Source organism: Crotalus tigris, unplaced genomic scaffold (genome assembly GCF_016545835.1).
Source record: "Crotalus tigris isolate CLP2741 ecotype Arizona unplaced genomic scaffold, ASM1654583v1 scf7180000017551.9496454, whole genome shotgun sequence".
In the NCBI taxonomy this organism is placed as follows: Eukaryota; Metazoa; Chordata; class Lepidosauria; order Squamata; family Viperidae; genus Crotalus; species Crotalus tigris.
Genome location: NW_024096469.1, coordinates 5,879,534 through 5,902,561, shown reverse-complemented (window position 1 = coordinate 5,902,561; position 23,028 = coordinate 5,879,534). Strand labels below are relative to the sequence as shown.

The 23,028-nt window shown below is 43.4% G+C and overlaps 1 protein-coding gene across 3 annotated transcripts; it reads right to left on the bottom strand.

Moving 5' to 3' along the window:
• Positions 1-6,868: 6,868 nt before the first annotated feature.
• Positions 6,869-22,867, bottom strand: C1QTNF1 (C1q and TNF related 1). Of its 3 annotated transcripts, XM_039345639.1 has the most exons (4): positions 22,468-22,867; positions 17,908-18,049; positions 13,883-14,010; positions 6,869-9,266 (listed from the first exon to the last, which is right to left on the bottom strand). In XM_039345639.1, exons 2-4 carry the CDS (start codon positions 18,036-18,038, stop codon positions 8,716-8,718), a joined length of 810 nt encoding a protein of 269 aa, XP_039201573.1. In that variant the 5' UTR covers positions 18,039-18,049; positions 22,468-22,867; the 3' UTR covers positions 6,869-8,715. The 3 variants fall into 3 exon arrangements, with proteins under 3 accessions (XP_039201573.1, XP_039201582.1, XP_039201591.1); XM_039345648.1 differs by lacking the exon at positions 22,468-22,867 and having other exon boundaries at positions 13,883-15,045; positions 17,908-18,013; XM_039345657.1 differs by lacking the exons at positions 17,908-18,049; positions 22,468-22,867 and adding an exon at positions 17,182-17,477.
• Positions 22,868-23,028: the final 161 nt, after the last annotated feature.

Genomic DNA, 23,028 nt, shown 5'->3' with positions numbered 1-23,028 from the left:
TGCTGACTCAGGAATTCTGGGAGTTGAAGTCCATGAGTCATAAAAGAGCCGAGGTTGCCTACCCCTGGTTTAGAACATTTAATTTTTCCTTCCTTTTTCTTACTTATTTTGCTTGTATGCCACCCATTCCTGGAGGTTTTGGGTGGCTAAAGCATCAACATAAACTACTACCCAGAAACCCCAAGGACATATAAAAATAGCCCAATCAGATAATATAAAACCCAGGACATCACAGTGCTATGCTCCTGTGAATCTCAAGTTCAGTTGTAAAGCACCCTCTTCCTGTGCAAGAAGGAACAGGTCTTTAATATTTCCCTGAAACTGCTAAAAAGGTAAAACTGATAGAAACTCTTCTAGGAGAAAGTTTTATAAGAATAGGAGGAAAGGAATGGAAATGCTCACTTTCAACATCCCATCATGTAACAATCCCAGAGGGAAAAATCCTGGAGGGAATTGTCCTTGTTTGACCAGATTAGAATGGCAGATGAATACGGGAGAAGGCAGTCCTTCAGATAACCCATCATGCCCAGGTGGCTGCATTTTGTTCTAATTATAGCTTCCCAATGTTGTCCAGGGACAGTCTCGTGTGCAGCACCTGACTGCCAAGGGTCCAAATAATTAGTTTCCTCTAGGACTCTTTACAGTTGCAGGACCACTTTTTTCCTCCTCATTTTGGCCTTTACCACAACCCAGGTTAGAAGCATCAGAGAAAGCAGTTGTTGCCAACACTGATGATGTGCTGCCTTCATAGTTATCTATGGGGTTTTACTAGAAGAAAAACAATGGCTTTGGTGATCAGGAAGTGTAATGATATGTGGGAATGACTTGGGAAGTCAGGGCAAAGAGACACAGCCAAGGGAACAGTGGGATAAAAGGCAACAGAGCCCTCAGCAGGAATGTGGGAGGGAAAGAGGTTCATCATCATCATCATAATAGTAATAATAAAGTTGGAAGGGACCTTGGAGGTCATTTAGTCCAACCTCCTGCTCAGGCAGGAAACCCTATACCATTTCAGACAAATGGTTGTCCAGTCTCTTCTTAAAAACTTCCAGTGTTGGAGCATTCATCGCTTCTGGAGGCAGGTTGTTCCACTGGTTAATTGTTCTAACTGTCAGGAAGTTTCTCCTTAGTTCTAGGTTGCTTCTCTCCTTGATTAGTTTCCATCCGTTGCTTCTTGTCCTGCCTTCAGGCGCCTTGGAAAATTTAGCCTTGCGGATAAGGCCACAGATGAATTATAACATAGCAGTAATGTGGGAGAAGAAGGAAAGAAAGGGAAGTGCCAGCACTTCTCTCCTCCCCATTCCTTTCTCTTTTTTGCCCCCAATTGCTTCAGGGCACTCAGAGTCTGAACTCTCTCCCCGCTGGGGACCTCCATTGCCTTGTGGTACAGAGATCTTTCTTAATACTCCTGAGATACATGCATGCACAACTATCTCTCTTAGGCTCAGCTTCTTCTCCAGAGGAATGCTGTAAATGATTGTTTCACAATGCCTCTTTGGAGCTGGAGGACATGAGACTTCCACTAGTGAGAACTGCTTCTCTCACTCTCATCTTTGACAATTCCCCATCTACAGAAACCAAGATGCCATATTATCTTCACTTCAAAAATAACCGTGATTATTAAAGAGGGATGAAGCTAGCAGTTCTGTGGGAGAAGTATCAGGTATATAGCAGTACCTGCAAAAAGTGCTTTAAGCAAATTCATAGCTTGCTTTCCCAGCCCACAGAATAACTTAATTTGTACAGTTGCCATAGGATAAGACTTTTTATTCCCTCTTAAAACTCTCCTAATACTGTACTGAAGCACATCAAAAAGTAGCCTACTGAGTATTGACTTGCACCCAGATAAGCAGAAGCAAACAGGAAATGCAGCACACTGTTTCAAATTACAATTACATAGTTTAAGAGTTCTGTTCAAAAAAGTTTGCTGATAACAATTTGCTTAGAGAAATTCACACAGACTTTTAAACATACTTTTATAAAACAGATTTCATAGTATAAGAAAGTACAGTGTAACACCGGTTGCGTTTATATTTAAAGTTTTTAAATACAAAATTTCAAATGCAAAATTTTGTTCGATCCCATTAATTTATTTGCTGAACAAGAATTGCTCTTTTAAATTGGACAGTTAAAAAGAAACAAAAAATAATTACATGTCCCTTATCTGTCTATCATTTGCACATGGCATTTTTTATTATTTTGTTTTGGGGTTTTTTTTGCCCCTATTTTTTGGAAACTGAAGATCTTAGTTGTTGAATCAAAGCTTACACAATTCTCCTAGAAAATTAACTTTAACAAATTAAACATACAAAGTAGCTGAAACAATGCTAATAGTATATCAGTATGTATATTTCTTAACCTTAATTCTTGTCTGGTGTTCCATTCTAAGTAACAGATTCCCACTTCTACTAAATTTTTCCTTAGATTAGATTGCATGCCTTCCCACAATGAGATTTGGATTCATATGAGCCTCTAAAAGATGAATTATTATGACTGCATTTTTGTATACTACAGAATGATCATATCTGTACACATATTGCAACCATTTCTGGACGCGATGTAGGCTGAAATATGAAAATCTAATATAGAACAAAGTTTTTACATATAACTTGAGAGTTAGAAGATTATGCATAAGAATATACATATACTCACTTATTCACAACAAACCAGCCCTCTGTGCCTTATAGTTTCTTATAGGGAATTGATCATGGGATTTGGAGTGTTCAGATACATGGCCCTGTTTGGCTCCCCTATTGGAAAACTTTCTTTCTAAAATTATCTTCCCCCCCCCCCCTTCAGATTTAACTGTTTTCCAAAAGCCAGCCTAGCTCTGAGTTGGCTGGATCTCTTGAAATGCAAACAATGCTCCCAGAGGGAAGCTTATTTGTTTTTTCTATCAGTCCTAGCGGATCCTTCATTACTGGGTGGAGTAAGTTGAAAGAGGAGCATTATAAGAAGATGAAACACATTCAAATATTATGGGGAAACAAATTACCAAAGCTCCATGTATCTCCCAAGACCTTGCTTTGATCCAATGCTTATACAGAGCTTCGGGGAAAACAACATCCTTTGCAGCCACTTCCAGTTCAAGCCCTTACTAATCTACCAGCGTTTTGTGCTTTACTAATAACTATCTTCCTTCTTTAAACATAAATAATTAGCTGCTTGTTTTTGAAAATGTGCTATGTTTTTACAACAGCTTCCCCAAACTGGTGCCTTTCATTTACATTGGGACTAAGGATCCTTAAGTACAAAACATCTGGAGAGCAGTAGGCACAAGCAGTAGTGGTTTAGGAAAGGCAAAAGCAAGCATTCATTTTTTTGACTGGCATGCTCTAAAACATAACTTGAAAGACTGAAGAAGCCCAAGAGATCCCTACCACACCTGATTTTAATTTATTTTTAGATCATAAGGGAAAAAGGGAGACAGGGCAACTGTGATGCTCAGCACCAGCCTCCACCATCATTTGTACCACAGAAATGCTACTGAGTCCACATAAGCCTCACATATATTCTTGGGAAATAAAAGTTAGAGGTAGAAGTATGTACTGGTAGCTATCTAGAAAAAACGATAAAGAAAAACTGAGATACGAGAAAATAAGATAAGGGAAAGAAGAACATCGTGGCTTCAAAATCTAAGGGACTGGTTTGGACAAAACTCAGCAGCACTTTTTCATGCAGCTGCTGATAAAAACAGGATCGCCAACATGATCACCAACGTCCGATAATGGATATGACACAACAAGAAGAAGAAGATGGGAAGCTGAAGCATAGTGAGAGAACTTCAACAGCTTGTCTTCTAGTAAAAAGGTGCTGCATGAATGATGATGACAACAATGGCAGCCATTTGGTAAATAGGCAAACAGCCACCAGGCCATACCATAATGATTTCAGGAGAGCATGCAAAATGTTTGCCTACATGAAGGAGGCTATAATGACCTGCTAAGGAGTTTATTTAATGACAGGTGATTGGATAGATGTTTGATGCACTTTTTGTTTTATTTCCCACATGTTGTCAGCTAACAGAAATATACAAAACCTTTACAGTATGTACCTGGTCATGGTATGGTTATGCAGATACAAACATGGATTCCATGATTTACAATGATTTTTTAACATGGCGTCATGAGCCATCTCAACTCATTGTTTCAAACCAACAATGTAGGCCAGACATGTCAAACACAAGGCCCGGGGGCCAGATGCGTCCCGCAAAGTGGTTTCATGTGGCCCGCGAAGCCATCCTGGAAACAATGAGGGAATGGCCCTCTCTGCCTTGGCCCTGGCCCAGGCCAGCCGGGAGCCAATGTACAATTTTGTGGTGGCCAACTATGCTGAAACGCATTTAGCCTTAGCTCCAAAAGGCCGTCTGGAAACAGCGAGGAACCAGCCCCTGCCACGTCGGCCCCACCCCCTGGGTGCATGCTGGGAAGGTGTCATCCTTTGTGAGGAATGAAGAAATGCACCATCGCCTGGAAGTGGCCAGCAAATGGCCCTTTCCTACTTCACATATTGATGGGCTCCAGGGGAGGGGTTTCGGCAGGCAGCGGGGCGCTCTCCTCACAGCACCAAGAGGGCATTTGACCTCTGCAGCCTGCACCATCATCCAGCCCCCCCTGCATGGCCTGAGAGAAACAGTGAGGCTCCTCCAGTGGACCATGCCTTGGCACTTGCCCTGGTCCCACCCCCTTCTGCCAGAGACCCGCAGATCTGTCCCACTCCTGGCCAGGCCCGCACAAACACCCTTGACGCGAATGATGTAGAGGTGGCCACGCCCACCCAGCAGGCCACACCCACCCAGCCCCCAGAGGGCAACTGCAATGCTGATGTGGCCCTCAATGAAATTTAGTTTGACACCTCTGATGTAGGCAAAAGAACCTATATAAGCAGATTACTTCAGACATTTTCTGAAGCTGCTGGTAGCCAACTAATAGCAAGCAATTTTTTCATGCATGAAACAATATAATGTGCTACCTGGAGACTGTGAAACCTGCTCTCACCTGTAGATTTGGGAGATTTTCATATACCCTTTATAGAACAAGAAAATAGGAGCGCATCCATCAAAAGAAATAACGAAGTCAATAGATTTAGTGTCCATATAATGCTTCTCCACTGTAGTTGTTATGTTTATGTGTGTTGTAAAGCTGATCTCTCTCCTCTGGAAGCTGAAAAGTGACTAGGTCCAGTACAGGTAGTCCTCGAGTTGCGGCCACAATTTAGCCCAAAATTTATGTTGCTAAGTGAAACATTTGTTAAGTGAGTTTTGCCCCATTTCACAATCTTTCTTGCCACAATTGTTAAGTGAATCACTGAAATTATTAAGTTAGTAACATTGTTGTTAAGTGAATCTGGCTTCCCTATTGACTTTGTTTGTCAGATGGTTGCAAAAGCTGAACACATGACCCCAGGACATTGCAACCGTCATAAACATGAACCAGTTGCCAAGAATCTCAATTTTGACCCCATGACCATGGGGATGCTGCATCAGTCGTAAGTGTGAAAAATGGTCATAAGTCACTTTGTTCAATGCTGTTGTAACTTTGAATGGTCACTAAATGAACTGTTCTAAGTCGAGGACTACCTGTACTGATGATCACTGGCACAAATTAAGAATGACTCATGCCCTTTACTAAATGACTCAAGCCTTTCACAAAACTGTCTTTTCCTGATAGAAAATTTGATGTCCATTAGAAGAAATGAGCTATTTCAGCAACAATGGTGAACAAGGGACTCGGCAAACTGGAACACAGTATCTAGCCTTGAAGTGAGACTCAGACCAGTCATTTCAGCTTTTCTTTGTCCTACATCATCTCAGCCATTACAGTTCTGCTCATTAGTATCCCTCATTGTTTCCCAGGTCTTCCCCCTCTCAATTTCTGAAACTATCTTCCAAAATGAGTGCCCAAAAGAGCTGAGTTGTATGGTGCATTTGGAGACTGGATGAAGGCATAACAAAGGCTGAGTCTGTTATATCTCAGGATATACTGTGCTATTCCAATCCTTCAGCCAGCAGAAACTTTTATAATTTGTCTCTATAACATCACACTAAGAGAGAGGCTGGGGGGCCCCAGATGGGGGAATGAATACACTTCAAAAGAATGGAGAAGGGAGAAGAGTGGGTAATATTTTGGAATGTGTAACATCTGTGGAAACTGTGGCACTGTCAGGAAGAAAAATGCAAGCAGCAGAAGATGGGAAGCAGAGCTGGCTGAAAAGATTGCATGTGAGAACGGCACAAAAAAGACAGTGAACTTGAAAGGCAGTTAAAGCATTAAAAAAAATCCACAGGAAAAGTGTATGTATTTACTTGGTATAAAGCAGTGGTTCTCAACCTGTGGGTCGCGACCCCATGTGGGGTCGAACGACCATTTCACGAGGGTCGCCAAACAACGCAGTTCGCCATTTTTTTCCCCCTTTTCCTTAGCTGTGCTACTCCCTTTTATTTTATTGGCTTTTGAAAGCCAATAGAATAGACTCTCTTGAATAGAGTCTAATTCTATTGGCTTTCAAAAGCCAGTAGGAATTGTCCAGGCTGTCTCTGCCCTGCTGAGCCCGCCAAAAGTCCCATTCTGCAAACGGTGCTGCAAGTTGTCTGCAGTGAAGGTGAGCTGTCTGGAAGTTTCCACCCCTCCCTGCTGAGCAACTACTAAAAATGTAAGTAAAAGATGGCCAGGGGTGGGAGGTAGGAGGCCGGCGGGCGCAGGGAGGGTTGCTGGCATATGTGGGGCCTGGCGGGTGCCTTACCTCCCTTGGGCTGAGCCAGCTGGTGGCCCAGCCGGTGGTCGGCCTGCTCCGTCTCTGCCGCTTGCCAGCTACGCCTCGGCCGGCACAGGGGGCGGCACCACACATGCGTGGCACTCCCGGGCAGGGAAAGTCTTCGACTTACGACCGGTTGGATAGTCCTCGACTTACGACCGGTTGGGGTCGTGGCATTAAAAAGGTTGAGAACCACTGGTATAAAGGCATTTCCACATGGAAAGGGGGCTGTAGTGCTTCTATGCCATCACGCATGCTCTCTGCAAATCAGAGTGGGGAAAGGAGGAGGCAAAAGAGAGGTCTTTAAAAGTGGAAATATCCTAGCAACACCTCCCTCTTCTCAACAACGCTGAATCATTCACACTCATTGTGGTCCTGTCTCACCTGCCACAGTCCTTGGCATATAGTCTTAAGAAGGTGGAGTTCTCCCAGACACGTGAGCAGCCAATCATATTTCTCTGCCTGCGGCTTGAAAGTGGATCCATTCGTGACCACCTTGAAGCTCTATGCCAGGACTCCCAAATAAAAGGAAAAACGGGAATTTGCTTCCACTCCCCAGCCCTCTTCAGCGCCAAAAGTGGGGAAAGATTCAATGCCACCATCATTATTGTCATCACTGTTGTCATGATCATTACATGGAAAGTGGGAAACTGCTGAAGATTTCTGCCTCTTCATAATATACACGGGGTCTGCATTGACCCAGCACAGCAGGAAACTTATAATTAAATTGACCTTCTGTGCAGCAGGGGACTAACCTACTCTCTTAAGAGTGCTAAACCCATTTATAGCAAAAGCTACTGTTAACACCCAACAAGCACTTTAAAAACATGTTACACAGTTAGATACCTCTGATTGAAGCCAGGAATTCAATCTTAGTTCTTCCCCGCAACCCAAGTCAAAATTACCACGGTGGGCAGTGCCCAAGAACTGTAGGAGAGGGAGCATGCTTGCAATAGGAGAGAGGTAGTGTTGTGGAACCAGTGCTTTAGCATTATGCTTTTTAATGCATCCCCATCAAATGCAGATAAACAGCAGTTTCTGAATAAAGAGGTCAGTTAACAAGGCCTTCCAAAAGAAAGAAAAGATGTAGCTTTTTCAACTAATGTTAAAATGAATAATAACAAGAGTTTTATTATTAGGTAGGGTTAACAGAACATCCAGCTAGGAGACAGAAGAAGGCATAGGCGCACTGCAGAGAACTCAAATATCTAAAAGGTTAAATGAAAAAGGGAGCCTGAAGGACAGACGTCAATGAGAAAAAAGGCATTTAAATCATATACACAGAGGTTCAAATGGGGGCAAAGAAACACAAGCAGTAGTGGTATCTAGCACTCTCTCTCAGGGAGCACAGCTGAGCCAGCTGGAGAAGGTTTGGAAACGAATACAAATGAATGGTGAAGGTTAAAGTCAATATGGACATGAATTAGAGGTAGTGCAATTTCATAGCTGTGAGGGAGGAGATTCCATCAGGACAGATGAAGTTCAATGCTGGGCAAGGGAAAGACCAGAAATCAGATAATTGATACAACAGAACAACTCCTAGCTTATGGCAGGCCTATCAGGACAAACATTAAGTTATAATCTGGGAAGATATGATGTTTGATCAATGAGATTCAAGGTAAAATAATAAGAGTCAATCTCCAATTTGGGATCCTCAACATACGTTGGATTACACCTTTCCAAAGTCTCAGTCATAACTAGACTGAAAACTGGAACTGGATAATTCTAGCATCTTGGAAGATCTAGTCCTTCGCATTAGGAGAGCACCAGGTAAGGCTGATGTAGAAGAAAAGCCATGTTTATCAAAAAGAGATATCCTAGTTTGGAATATCTCGAGGTCCGAGTTCTGTGGGTGCTTTCAGAGCAAGTGAGTGCCTCCCCCGCATCGAGTAGTGCTAGAGATCAGCAGAAAACGGGACAAGCCAAAGCTGATAGGAACAAGCTGTCCCCCTGCTAGTTGATTCAAGGCTCTGAGCTGGGCTTAACTAGATACCCACTGAAGGTGACGTAGGTGTCATATTCATCACTGAACACAGCATTGTCACGTTCGCCCTTGAAGAGCCGTATCCAGATTTCATCCTGGTCCTGCAGCTCTATCATGAGGCTCTGGCTCTGCATGATGCTTCGGTCACTAGCCTGTGCATATAAGATGGCTGCTTCCTTTGTGTTGTGCATGATGTGAAGGTAAGTCTCCTTCTGGTTCCAAGTATGCACGTTGAGATTGAAGAAATATACGCCTGGGACGTAGCAGTAGAACTTGCCCATAAACATATTGAAATGGCCATAGAGGTTCACAAATTCAGTGTCAAAGATGAGTATCTGGTAATAGTCGTTGCTATGCAAGGGTTTCCGCCGACCCACCGAAAAGGCAGCATAGTTGGTCTTGCAGCTCTCTCCTGGTGATCCCATGTTGCCCTTTTGACCCTTGAAGCCCATCTCGCCCTTCTTGCCTGCTGCACCGGCTTTTCCCACCTTTCCTTGGAAGCCACGATCACCATGGTCCCCTTTCTCACCTGAGAAATAAAGATGTCATGATAGATTGCAGTTTTCTCCAGCTGGTTTGCCTCCCTCCCCGGAGGTGTGTGGGAGTTTTACTCTGATTGAGGATTAAGGGTACTAATGTCCAATCCATCTGGAGGGAAGCAATTGGTGAAGGTATACTTTAGGAACAATTGAAGAGAGATAACTACAAGGATAGTTGTAGTTTATAGGACCACCAAAGTAAGAGAACAGATCTCATAAAGTACAATGACTTTCTGGCTTCAAACCAGACAGCAGAAAATGCCCTTAATGTGGAAAGTATCCAAAATGCTTTGGGCAACAAATATTGATCTGAATCCTATTTTTTTTCTTGTCACTTTACAATACTTCTTCGCTATTTACATCTTATTTCTATTACTGTGGTAAAAAAAAAAGGATGGCTGATTTCTTGGCTAAACATCTATTTATACATTTTAATACAACGGGGAGATAAAGAATCCATGCATCCCACTCGTGGCAGAAAACCTTGAACTGAAATGGTGCCAGTCAGTCCACTGCTATTCTTTGCTGGCTTACCATTTAATAAAACTATATACCATCTCCAATCTTGTGGCAGGGAAAAACCACTACATACGGTGTCCTTCCTGGCCTAGATTTCAGACACATACCACATATGTGGTAAAATACTTTCTCTTGCATAAATGAAAGTATGTCTGCTCTGCAAAGTTATCAAACCGATGAGTATTTTTTTCTATATTAAACAGACTTGCCCCTGAATTTTATGCTAAATCAGTTTAAATATTAAATATGGAGCAGTAGTTTCTGTTTTATTCATTAGATAAAATATATAACATACTCATGTAATCTGAATATGTAATCTGAAAATAAATGTTCAAAAAAAGGTGAAAGTTTTCAGTTTTGAATCTAGAATGGTCAAAAGACTTGGACTGGAAGAAAAGGGAGAACTGTACAATAAATATACATTATACTTATAGAGTAACTCAGGTGAAGAACCTCTGGCTCATAGGCCAGATGAAGACTGCAGAGTCTCCCCATATGATTTGGTTGGCCTCTCTCCACTACTCCCCAGTCCTGCTAGGAGCACTTATATTTGATTTCAACTGAATGCTTTTCCCAAATGAATCTGCAGTCAGCAGGGAAGAATAACTGCAGTGGCCAAGGGGCTGGAATTGTGTTATGCATATATGAATGTTATAAACAATATGTGCATCCCCGTGTGAGAGAACAAAAGAGTTGGACTGGAAAACCTTCCATTAATTCAATTTAAAGATTTTAACAAACTTACTTGCACAGCAAAGAGGTGGGGGTACAGATTTATGTAGACAAAGATATGGACATACACAGTTATTAAGCCAGGCTTAACCCAGTCCTTAAATAAAATAACTAACTTTCAGTCTTCCTTAGCCTACTTTTATAGTCTTGTTTTATTTTTATAATAGTGGACACCTACTATGTATGCTGCTTTGAGAGCTTGGAGGAGTAACATAATATAAATTGAAAAGTAAGTAGAGGAAATACAAATATCAGTTACTGGTAGAAGATAGAAGATAAACTGTGTGTAGGATGGAATGTGAGTAAAATGTTGGTGGGGCTATGAAAGAGTGTGGGCACAAAAGTTTCTGCCTATTGCCACTGTTGCCCAACCCAATGTTGGTTTCTGGGGTTTATTTTTCCTTTGAAATCCCAGGATTCAGCAGTCCCCGGGCCTTTTCTGATGACACAACCTCTCCACCCTCTAAATCAGGCCATGTCCTAATGCAACCTCTGGTGTCCTAAGTCTGACTCAAGACTAATTGTCGGATTCCTTTGATCTCCGTTAAGGGAGGAACTTGGATAAAGTTGTCATAACAGTTCCTTCCAGCCAAGGAATTTATTTAACCCCACAACTTCTCCCTAACCTAACTGTCTAGATTCTGCAAAACCCAAAGGTTTGTCCAAAGACAGCCTCTCCACACTGTGGTTAAAACTTAGGAGAGACAGGACTCCAAAAGCCAATTCTCCATGGCTTCTGGAAGCCTATCCCATCTTTGCTCCAAACTGGCAGCTAAATGGCTCGGGTCAGATGGGCAGGGATTTCAAAGCATGATCTGAGCTGCCGATGCCAACTAATAAGTTGTGATTCTGTCCCTTATGAAATGATGGAACTGAGAAATGTTAGGGCATATCCTAGAGCTCTCTGAAATTTATGCACTTTGAAATTCCCTCATGAATTAAGAGACGAGGCAGCTGCAATATTGTTAGCTTATTCGCCCTCTGGCTGCGCACTATGCTCCCTCCCCATCTGCTTCCATAGGCAGAACTGATGTAGTAATCTAAGACAGAATGGAGGCCACCCTATGGATGGAACAGATTCTGAAAACCAGGTGAAAATGGATGGAGAAACCCTGGCTGTCTTGTCCCCTGGTGTGAAGGATTTACAAGTATAGAACTGATTTTAACACGAGGCATTTTATGTCCTCTTCTCTCCTCTGTTCCAAAGTTGATCAAACAGCTGTGTTCATTACCTCAGAATGTAATGCTGCTGCTGAGTTAAATATCTTAAAGGGGATTCAGCAAATTAATGGGGATGCGGCTATCCATGCCTACTAGTCATGATAGCTCTACTACCTCCCTGATCAGAGCAGCTTCTCAATCCTGCAAAAACCAACTGCTGGAGAACAGAAGTGGGAAAATCTCATTTGTGTATGAATCAAAAATATTGGATAGGAACAGAGTCCCAGCTCAATATGCCTTACTTAGATCCAGTACAGCTATATTTATGTTCTCATTTCTCTGAGCCGGTGTTTTAACTTCTCATAACGCTCCAGGGCAATGTTATGCTGGGGACATTGTAGGAAATGTAAATGATGTTCCCTCAGGCTGCCCCAACCAACTCACCACACAGCCCTGGAACAAATCTACACAACTGCCTTATATCCGGGTGAGGAGAGCCTACTAACTACTTCCAGAGGGCGTGTCCACATGCCCCTCCTGTATCTCACCATTCATAGGAGGCGGCTCAAATGTGCTTTTCAGTGCTTTGTTCTGGTGTTTTTCTCTTATTCTGTCTCCAGATGCTGTATGTGGAAAATAAAGGGAATACGGGTGCACATGGGGGAGGCAGCCTGAAATTAGGTGTCCTGTATTGACAAAATGGAGACTCCAGTTGGTTCTGCTGGCTTCCTTCCTGTCCATGATGATTTCTTCTACCCCTCAATTTTCTTTCAGGTACATGGGACACCAGAACCCCAACTACTATAATCCCCTTTTTTATTGGGTTGGGCCACCAGTGGATTGGTTTATTTAGTGAGTGTGAAACCTTAACTAATCCCTGGCATAAGAGAGATTACTCAAATTATTATTGAAAGGACTCATTTTTTGTACTTCCATAGCTTGGATGATAGGGAATTACTTAAGCACTTGCTCCTAATTTTCTTTCTTCATACAATTTTCACAGAGTATTTTTTTTACTAAACATTTTATTAAAGCAAATAGTAAGATACAAGGGGGGAGGAAAAAGGGAGAAGAAAGGGAGGAAAAAGGAGGAATAATGAAAAAAAAGATTGACTTCTGACTTCCCCTGTTGCAGCAGAATAAAGCATTAACGTCAAGCCTCAACTTTTTATTTTTTCGCAATAATAAAAACTAGCCATTTCTGTAACAACAAATCAAATCAATCTAATCAGTGAAACCCAAAATCAAAGTTTCATTTTTTTTCCACCTCAAGTACAAAGTCCAGAAGCGGGCTTCATGAAGAAATGAAGGTACTTGTATTCTTTTCTTTAATCAAAACAGTCAATTCTGCCATCTCTGCCAGGTGGCAGAGATTTTCTTAGAGTAATTTATAGCTTTCATACCAATCCTCATAGCTAATCCCCTTTCTCAAACTCCAATTCTTCAACAGCATTTACCCAACTGCATTTTCATTGTACAATCCTGAATGATCACTACATGGCAATCAAGAGAGATAAAAACCCTCTTTGCTGCCATCTAGTGGTTGATATGTCAGTCAACTGGTTGACCTCTACTTTCAAGTAATTTTAAAAAATCAGTCAATAAGCTACAGGAAAGAAATAGGGAGGAATGTATGGACTACAGTAATCAGAGTGTTGTGCATATCCATTGGAGGAGGCTTTTCATACGATGGATGATGTTGGATAAGCTTGGATGTCAATCAAGAAAACAGCCTATCACAGTCCTTAGGATGTTGACCATTAAAGCTGTATGGACAGCAGTTCCATAAGGGCATGTGTAGGGGCAGCAAGATTTAGCACAGCATGATTTCCTGCTGGCTCAGGAACAGGAATACAGCAAAACAATTGGGTGGATGTGGCCTTGGCATTGGAGAGAGGTTGGTCAGAGGACATTGCCGATTTAAAGACTTGAAATAACTAATAGCAGGAACAATACATGTTTTTCCAGGATGACAAAGAAAAAAACCCCAGATCTTAGAAGGGCAAGCAGAACATCTCCAGTCCAACTGATCATGGATAAATGTACACAATACTCTAATATCCATGATAACTTCCATGTTGCCCACAGAGGTATGTTTGTGATGCATGTTGCTCATGGATTAATGGATGGCCAACCTTTCCCTAAATCTCACATTTTGAATCCAAAACAGCATAACTGGCCCAGTGGCTCTTACCTTTCAGGATGGTCATGTTGATCTGAGGCACGGGGTAATACATGGGATGTGCTGCAGGAGGATCACAGCAGCGAACACACTCCGACCTTCCTGGCTGCTTGCTGTGTCTCTGATAGCCATATTCAGTTCTGGGAGGCAGGAACAGCATAGACACAGTGGTCAAAGGGCCAGAACTGGGAAAGGAGACTCAGCCCCCGAGTTTTAGTATTATAAGCCCATCCTATTCACCAATAGCACTGTTTTACAAAATATGAAAAATTAAATGTAGTTGACAGGAATTATTGAGAGCCCTGCCTGGACAATTTATGGGCAGCAATCAGCAAATTCAATCCCAAGAAACCAGGACCTAGCACAGTTGTCTTCCCCAATCCTGCAAACCTGAACCCAGACTTTAAGCCAGGATATAATAATTAAATGTTCAAGTAGGTCACTGCCTCCAACTTAAGCACCAGAGAGCAAAATGGCAGAGAAATGAAATATTATGTGAAAGAATACCTTGGGAGTAGAAGTATGTATGGATTATAATTCAATCCAAACTGTGGCAGGTGTCCTTTGGCAGAACCCAAGAACTGTTGAGGAAAAACTTTAGTCTGCATTCATTTAACTATTAAAACAGCCATGGAATAAGTCCTTGTTGAAATGGCTGAGGTGCGTGTACTTCAAAACTTTGATACCTAGTGTATCTTGGAATCTTGACTTTTTATGAAACTATAAGTGCTTAGTACCAGTTTTTGATCCAGGATTGTGTGACTACAGTTTTTGAACTGTCATTTGAAAACTGGGATAGTTTTTTATTACTCCAATTCAAGACAAAGCCAGCTTTCAACTGACTTGATCAGTTTACAGTGAGATTCAAAATCATTTATGTTATTTTTTTCCATTATAGTTACCATGATTCCAGTCCCAATCATTTAATTTGTTATGACTGAGAAAAATATGTGTATCCTATGGACCAGGGCTTTTCAACCGGTAGTACTCATACCACTGGTGGTACTTTAGCACCTGGCAGGTGGTACGCGACCCCTAGCCAAGTGTAGCGGGGGAGAGAACAAGCTAAAGTGGCACCACGCAGCCCTGGAGAAGATTAGCTGAAGCCACAGAGCTTGGCAGAAGCCCCAGGATCTGCATGCACGGCTGCATGCTGGTTGGAGTTTCCAGTCCACCTGGAAAAGGAGGAGAAGAAGGGGGGAGAGAGGAGAAGCTATAAAAGGAGCAGGTTTTGGCGGGTGAGAGAAAAACACACACGCAGAAAGAGAGAATAGAAGAGGCTTTTGTTAGCAAAGTGGTGAAGAGCCCCCACTGCCTTGGCCCTGGCCCAGGCCAGCCAGTCGGGAGCCAATGTACAATTTTGTGATGGCCATCTATGCTGAAACGCATTCAGTCTCCCTCTGACTTTGCCCTGGTACCCATCATGAACAACCTGGCTAAGGAGAGCAAGCACAGCAGCAGCAGCCTTAGGAGGAGGTAAGTGCAGCTGGGTGCCCCCTTGGGGGGGGGGGGTAGGGCTGGGCTTGGTGCCACGGGTGCTCGAGGGCCAGGCTGGGCATTTGACCTCTGCTGTCCAGTGCTCCGGGCAGCCCGCACCACCATCCAGCCCCCCCTGGCCTGAGAGGAATAGTGAGGCTTCTCCAGTGGACCATGCCTTGGCACTTGCCCTGGTCCCACCCTCTTCTGCCAGAGACCCTCAGATCTGTCCCACTCCTGCCCAGGCCCTGACAGGCACCCTTGACACGAATGATATAGAACTGGTGACACCCACCCAATAGGCCACACCCACTCCATCCACACCCACCCAGTAGGCTGTACCCACTCTGGCCACACCCACCCAGGCCCCCAAGGGGAACCGCAATGCTGATGTGGCCCTCAATGAGTTAGGATATTGGGTGTTTCCTTTGCTGTCCTTTTATGACCTTGCATTCATGGTTTTGCAAGTGGTCAGAGAGAACAGGGCCATCTGCACGTATTCACAATGGATACTGTCCCCTAAGTCCGGGTCAACCATTATAGCTTTTGTATACATTATAATAATCAAACAAAGAAATTCTAGCTCTCAGTTCCTCCCCAGGTTCATTAAAAATGAAATAGAATAGACATTTTATGGAGGTGGGAGTGGAAACAGATCATTGATTGGCCAGACTGAAAAGACAACTTATATGAGGGAACAGAAAGGGAACTTATCAAATTTGCAGATGATACTAAGTTGGCAGGAATAGCCAACACCCTGCAACCCAAACCCCACTTATTTATCGTCGGGTGCCGGGTGGGCGTGGGCCACTGGGTGGGTGTGGCTGCAGTAGTCATGACAGACTGGGTGGGCATGGCCGGGGTGGGCATGACCAACTCGATGTTGCTTATGGGGAGGGCTGCCTGTGGAGGCTGGGCAGGGTTGAGGGAGATCCAGTGGGTCTCTGGAGGGTGGGATGGTGGGCAGGAAACTCATCCTGCAAGGTGAGGTGAGGGCAGGGATGCCATTGCCGCAGGGCAAGGCAAGGTGAGGCAGGGGCCAGGGCGGATGCTGCCTGACACCATCGCCGCCCCCCCCCACAGCGAGTGCATGGGGGCCAACTGTGTCCGTCAGCAACCACAACCTGCTGGCTCCTCAACCAGCGCACTCTGGGGCTCTGCAAACCACTGCGAATACTGGGCCAGCCCTCCAGCAACAGGCGGAGAAGGGGAGGGGGGATCCGGTATACCGGTTTCTTACCACTGCCCAGCTTGTTCTGCGGCATTGGGCAGAAGGCGGCAAATGGCTGGTTTTGGCGTGACGTGGCTGTTTGCCACTGGCCATGGCCATTTGCCGCCTTCCGTGTCGCACCCAATGCCGCTGCCATAAGGCCATGGAACAAGCTAGGCGGAGGTAAGGAACCAGTATACTGATTCCTTACCTCCACCTGGCTTGTTCCATGGCCTCATGGCAGCGGCATTGGGCAGGAGGCGGCAAATGGCCAGTTTCAATGTGATGTGGCTGTTTCCTGCCTCGCCTATTGCGCCCAATGCTGCTGCAATGCAGCTCGGCCGTGGAACAAGCGGGGCAGTTTCCCCCCTCACCTGCCCATTCAGCTGCAACTTTGGTGGCTCTGTAGGCAGAGTTGCGAAGTTCTCTTCTCTGACAGAGAATTTTGCAGCTCTGCCTACAGAGCCATCAAAGCAGCAGGTGGAGTGCCAGAGGCTCCTGGAGGGAGGGTGCTGAAGTGTTTGGCAAGAGCAATGCAGTTGAGCAGAAAGCGGCTTCAGAACAAGCGGGGCAGGTAAGGAAAGAAATCCTCGCGCCCCCCCTGAAATTGCCTTTCTTTCCTTACCTGACTCCCAGCCCTGTGCCGTTTCTCCTTCACTATCCGCCGCTGCCACATGAAAGGAAATAAAGGGTTTTTTTTGGGGGGGAAAGGTCAATCAATTCCAACTTCTCGTGAAAGATCGCGAAGTTGGAATTGATTGATTGACCTTACCTGCCCTGCTTGTCCTGAGGCCATTTTCCACTCAAAGAATACAGAGGCACTCAACATTTCTGTACCATTTTCTAGGAATGATCAGGCCAAATTAAGACTGGATGGAGGCTGGACAGCAAAGGAGTTCATTGGTGTGGATGCTAGCATAAACAAACATGGCCCTTTCCAGGACAGAGATGCCTAGAGAATGTTCACTCTGATTAAACAGGATCCTTAATTGTGTTCCTATGATTCAACCATTAAGGATTTTTGCAGTCATTTGCACCTCCTCCAGAGCCATTTGCACCCAGCAGCCTCTGGCTTAATTTAAAGTGGGACAGAGTGAGTTAATTGTGCATAAACTGCACATAGAAGATGCACATTAATGAAGTTAATTGGGCATTGAAGTACAACCATGAAGTGTTTTCTTCAACTGTCAGCATTCTGGTTAAAAGTTTTACAGTTCTGAACAGCTGACCAGATATGTGGTCTGTTTAAACATGGTCCCTTGTGATCAGCTTCCATTATTCAAGAGAACAGGCATGTGTGTGTGTTTGTGTGTGTTATTTATGACATATTGGTTTTATTGTAATGACTCACCTAGACGTCTGATCCCAGAGTGGTGGCCGCGTGGGCACTCCAGGCCTCTCTTCCGCCTCTTTCTCATTTCCAGAAGCCTGGAATAGTAGGCAGATAAGCCAAAAAGTACTGTGTGCCAGCGGTCCCTTCATGGCGTTGTGTCCTGTTGGAGAAAACAGGCCAATAAAACTGCTGGAGATGCTCAAGAGGCAGGAAATTAACTTCCATGCTCACCATTCATTTCTGCTGATTCTCTGCCAATGCATAGGAAATAGAGCCTCCCTTCCAGAGCAATATTCAATCAAAAGCACTAGAAATACCAGTTGTGAAGCTTTGTTTGTACTGTTGCACTCAAAGGATAACGGAGGATTCTTGTTATTGTACTATCCCAAATTATATGATTAACACAAGGCTGGTGGTGGAATTCTCTGGGCTTGTGGTGCTGGGGGATTTCAATCTGCCTTCTTCAAACAAAGGGTCAGAGATAGACTAGTAATTCATGGCCACCATGAGAATGTCCCAGATCACTGAGGACCTGGCTCATAAAGGAGAGGGAGGACCTATACGATCACTCTAGGTGTCTAACAGAAGCATTCAGTTTCCAGAATGCAGTTAGGGAGTTCCCTGAGATTCTGACTGGTAGTTCTGTTGAAGGTTTAGTCACCTGCTGGAATGAGGCAAATAAAACCTTGCAAAGGATTGTGCCTATGCAGTCTCTCCCAGTTTGTCAATCCAGGGGGAAATCCTTAGTTTACTGAAGAGCTCTGGGAGATGAACTGACTTAGAGGAAGCCTAGAGCATTACTGGCAGAAGACTGAGTGTATCTGACCAAACATGGATAGCAACCCACATTCAAACCTACACTGTAGTAGTAAAAGTATCAAGTCATAATCATTTCTCTGCTTGTGTTATCATACAGCAACCACTCTCAAAATAATATGGACCCTTTTAGGGAAAGATTAGTAGAAGACCATCTGCAAAAACACTGTGAATAATTTTCTAGACTTCTGCTGGACAAAACCAGTCTGAGGGCTCAAATACCAGCTGGACAACTGCTCCCGAAGTGAGACTATGTCTTGTGAGGTTATCTGGAATGAGTTTAAATCTACTGGTCTAGAGAAAGCAGACAAGATTCTCTGCGATATCAACTCTGCCATTTAGAGTCTGGATCCCTATTCTTTCTAGTTGCGAATGCTTCCAAACTGGTGGCAGGAGGCTTAGTCAGGGTGGTGGTGAATCCAACTTTTGAAAAAGAACTACTACCAGAGCTGGTGATAGAACTTATTTTCAAGAAACCATCACTTGACCAAATAATATTACATAACCATCATTGAGTGTCCAAGCTTTCTTTCATGGATAAAATTGTTGAGAAGGGTAGTAGGAAAAATAAGCTAAGAGTCACTGTGGTTAAAATATGACTGGGGAGGGGGAGAGAGATGGTTCAACCCACTTCCTCATCATCCATTTTTCCTCCTGCAAATTGCTTTCCCTCTACCTCTTTGCGGTGGAAAAATGGAAGCTGGACATTCCAGACACATGCTTCCTAAATAACTTTCCTACAAAATGAGAAAAAAGACCCCAGAGAAAATTGAGATGGGTACTTTTCTCCCACACGTTGTTCTGCTCTAAAAATCTGTTAGAAAAACTGTGTCTGAGACATTCCAATGCAATAATGAAATTCACTCCCTCTTAATTGCCTTTCATCCGAGTCTTTCAAGGCAAAATACATAGCAATGTACATAGCAGTATACAAATGTGCAGAGATTGAAAGCTTGCCCACTCCTTAGTCTATAATAAATCAAGACAAAATAGTACCAGACAAAATTGACATTTCCTAAAATCTGTGGTCAAAAGGCCCCAAGAAATACAGAATAACGGAGTTGGAAGGGACCTTAGAGGTCTTCTAGTTCAACCTACTGTTCAGGCAGGAAACCCTATACCATTTCAGACAAATGGTTGTCCAATCGCTTCTTAAAAACCTCAAAGTGTTGGCATACCCACAACTTCTGGAGGCAAGTCATTCCACTGATGGTTTTAACTGTCAGGAAATTCCTCTTTTGTTCTAGGTTAGATCTGTCTTTGATAAGTATCCATCCATTGCTTCTTGTCCTGCCTTCAGTGCTTTGGAGAATAGGTTGAACCCCACTTCTTTGTCTCAGCCCCTTAGATATTGGAACACTGTTATCATGTCACACCTAGTCCTTCTTTTCATTAAACTAGGCATACCCAAGTCCTGCAACTGCTCTACATATGTTTTAGCCTCCAGTCCCCTAATCATCTTTTTTGCTCATCTCTGCGCTCTTTCTAGAGGCTCAATATCTTTTTTTATACCACACAGCTAGCTCAAGATCTGGATCTACCAGATTCTCATGGAAATAGTGGTATCTCTTAAGGAAAAGAATAACATGGCATGTTGTCAAAGGAACACAACTGTAGTCCGCTGCAAATAGAAGTCACACTTTTATAGGCCACATTTACGCAACACACAAGCAAGCTCAGGCGTACTTCAGTCATCAATATATAAATTTGTAAATACTCTCATATTGATTAAGGAACATACCATTAACTGTATACTGTAATGCATTGATGATCACAGTTAGCGATAACTGTTGTTTTGAAAGTTGTCTTCTAAGAATTTCCCAAAATTGAGGCTTTGAGGATAATGAAATGTTAGTCTCAATATAAAACTACAATTTTTCTGGCTGCTTATATGGACATCAGATTAACTAACTCATCGTAAAACATTAACATACATTCTCATGTCGTTTAAATGGTACTGTTCAGCTACTATGCATGATTGGTGTACTTTGCACACACATATCCATGTATGCCTTTACAGGACAAAATATCACAAATGTTTTTTTTTAAGGTGCACCACACAGTTTACTCATTGTATAGCTTAGAATAATTTTTCTTACACATATCCTCACAGTATGACTAATGGGCACTGCATACTGCATACTATGCAAAAATGCAGATAGGCATATGAACTGCAACCAGGAAATCAAGTCAACAACAGGAAGAAAAAGTAAGAAGTATTCAATCCGAAAATGCATGCTTGTAAGATTAAGAAAATCCTGGCCATGAAATGGATTTGCGGAGGAAAGCACATGTGTCATTTATGCAAAGCCCTGATATGTGAGTAAGGTTTTCACATATTTAATTAACACCATTACTTCCTATTGTATTTCACCATGAAATTCAAAGAAGCAAAGAGTAGGTTCCCAGGGAGTTAGTTCTCATTAATTTCAACAGGAAGACTTTATCTGATGTCCCGAGAACAGCATATATTAATTGGTACAATTGAAAAACATCTGCATATAGGTTTACAAGCTTCCATATACGGTAGCATCCTACGCAGAGGGGGAACCTATTTCTTAGTAGCTTCTTCAAATTTCTCTTTCTCTGGACCGAACCCATCATTATGAGATGTGCTGTAAGAACTCCTTTGCTTGGCAGATGTTAAGTGGCAGTGGTTATGACTGAGAAAGAGCTCTTGTTTGACTACCTTTCATAATTAATGGGATTATATTCAGCTTCCATTGTACTTTCCTAAAGCCACTTGTCCCAAAGCCTTGGAATGCTGAAAACAAGAAATCTGAATAAATATACTGTGTCCATCTCTCATTCTGCCCTCAAAGTCTCCCACAAAATGTATGCCAGCAGTACTGCAGCAAATGGACTATCTAATTGATCTTGGAGAAAGAGAAAATCATCCCCATAAATATATGCTTGTCAAATAGCTGCTGTCTATTAAAAAGATCTGTATACACGCAAAGAGAGACAAGATGGGACAGGACAGCACACCACAGGCCTGACCAATGTTGACTTGCATGGAGAGAAGTCCAGAAGTGCATACAAGGATGTGTTCTCAGACTGTGTTTTGTTTTTTCCGATTCGCTCTGGCAACTTGCTATCTCCCAAGGGTCTGCTATAGCAGCCAGTAGTGCCTGGGAATATAAAGTCATCACGGCCTGCAAGAAAAATCTTCTCAGCCTTAGCAACTTTTAATACTCTGGCAAACACAGAAAGGACATTTGGGGTGAAGCAGCTACATTTCAGGAACTGTGTTGATAGGCATCAAATTCAAAGGGACAATTACTGTATCTCTTCCCCATGGCAGGGCATCTATGATGCATCCACGACTGCCCCAGCTGGTCCTCAGTTGACAATTCCTCAAAAGCAGAATTTGTATAAAACTAGAGGATGAGACTTGTCTGCTGTAAATGTGAACCTTGAATCATTCTGTACATCTACCTTATATAGAGATCTCTGACCAACAAAGTTATATAGTAGAATGGAGAGAGAGAAAAGCAACCTACCGGTATCTGTTATTATAACAGAAGGCAGGCAATCCAGGCAGATCCCAGGCTATTTCCGCCCTCTGGAGCATTTAAAGCATCACTGCCCAAGCTTTGCAGTGCATTCCATAAGGACTTTCAAGAAATACTCCAGGCAGAGTTGGCCATTCATCCCCCCCCAACCCCCCCCCCGTTCAGATTAATGTTGTCCCTTTACCTGCACGGTTTCAAACAGTTTTAAGTACCTACCCTTGGCACTGTCCAACTTGCTGGCACCTACCTTGGGGATAGGATGATAGGCTGCCACAGCCACTGCTTGTGTTTGTCTTTGGACGTCTACAGCATCCCCCTCCACGTAAATACTGCCCCTCCCTGTGAGAAGGCAAGAGAGGAGAGCCCAGCAGTTCCGCCTCTAGTCTTCAGATCTCAGGCGCCAAGCAGAAAGACGGTTTCTGGAAAACGGAGAGAGAGAAAGGGAAAGAAAGGGGCAGACACTGCAAGCCACCAGCCCTCCTCCCTCAGTTGTGAGCACAGCTGCCATTAACCATATGTATGCCCAGCACCCACAGCTGAGAGAACGAAGACGGGTTTCTTCTGCCAGAAAGTATCTCCAGATGTTAGGGATCCAGAGCCAAGAAGGGAAACATGGAAAGAAAGGAAAGGTAGTGTCACTGTTCACAGAAGTGGGGGAAAGGCACTTCTGAAGCCAAGGAGTCAGATACTATGATTCCTCTAGTGCTGTCTCTCTATATTATTACATAATCACTACTTTTCCCTGTTTTTCAAATGTGTCTGGCTTATTTGCTACAAGCAGCAGCATGTAAGTGGAGATAAGCAACAT

What these genes read in the sequence shown, in the direction of transcription:
- C1QTNF1 (XM_039345639.1), bottom strand. Translation starts at nt 18,038, where the DNA reads ATGAAGGGACCGCTGGCACACAGTACTTTTTGGCTTATCTGCCTACTA. An exon ending in CTCTGGGATCAGACGTCTAG is followed by an intron (nt 14,011 to 17,907) that starts GTGAGTCATTAC and finishes CCTGCCTCCCAG; the next exon opens with AACTGAATATGGCTATCAGA. An exon ending in CAACATGACCATCCTGAAAG is followed by an intron (nt 9,267 to 13,882) that starts GTAAGAGCCACT and finishes TTTATTTCTCAG; the next exon opens with GTGAGAAAGGGGACCATGGT.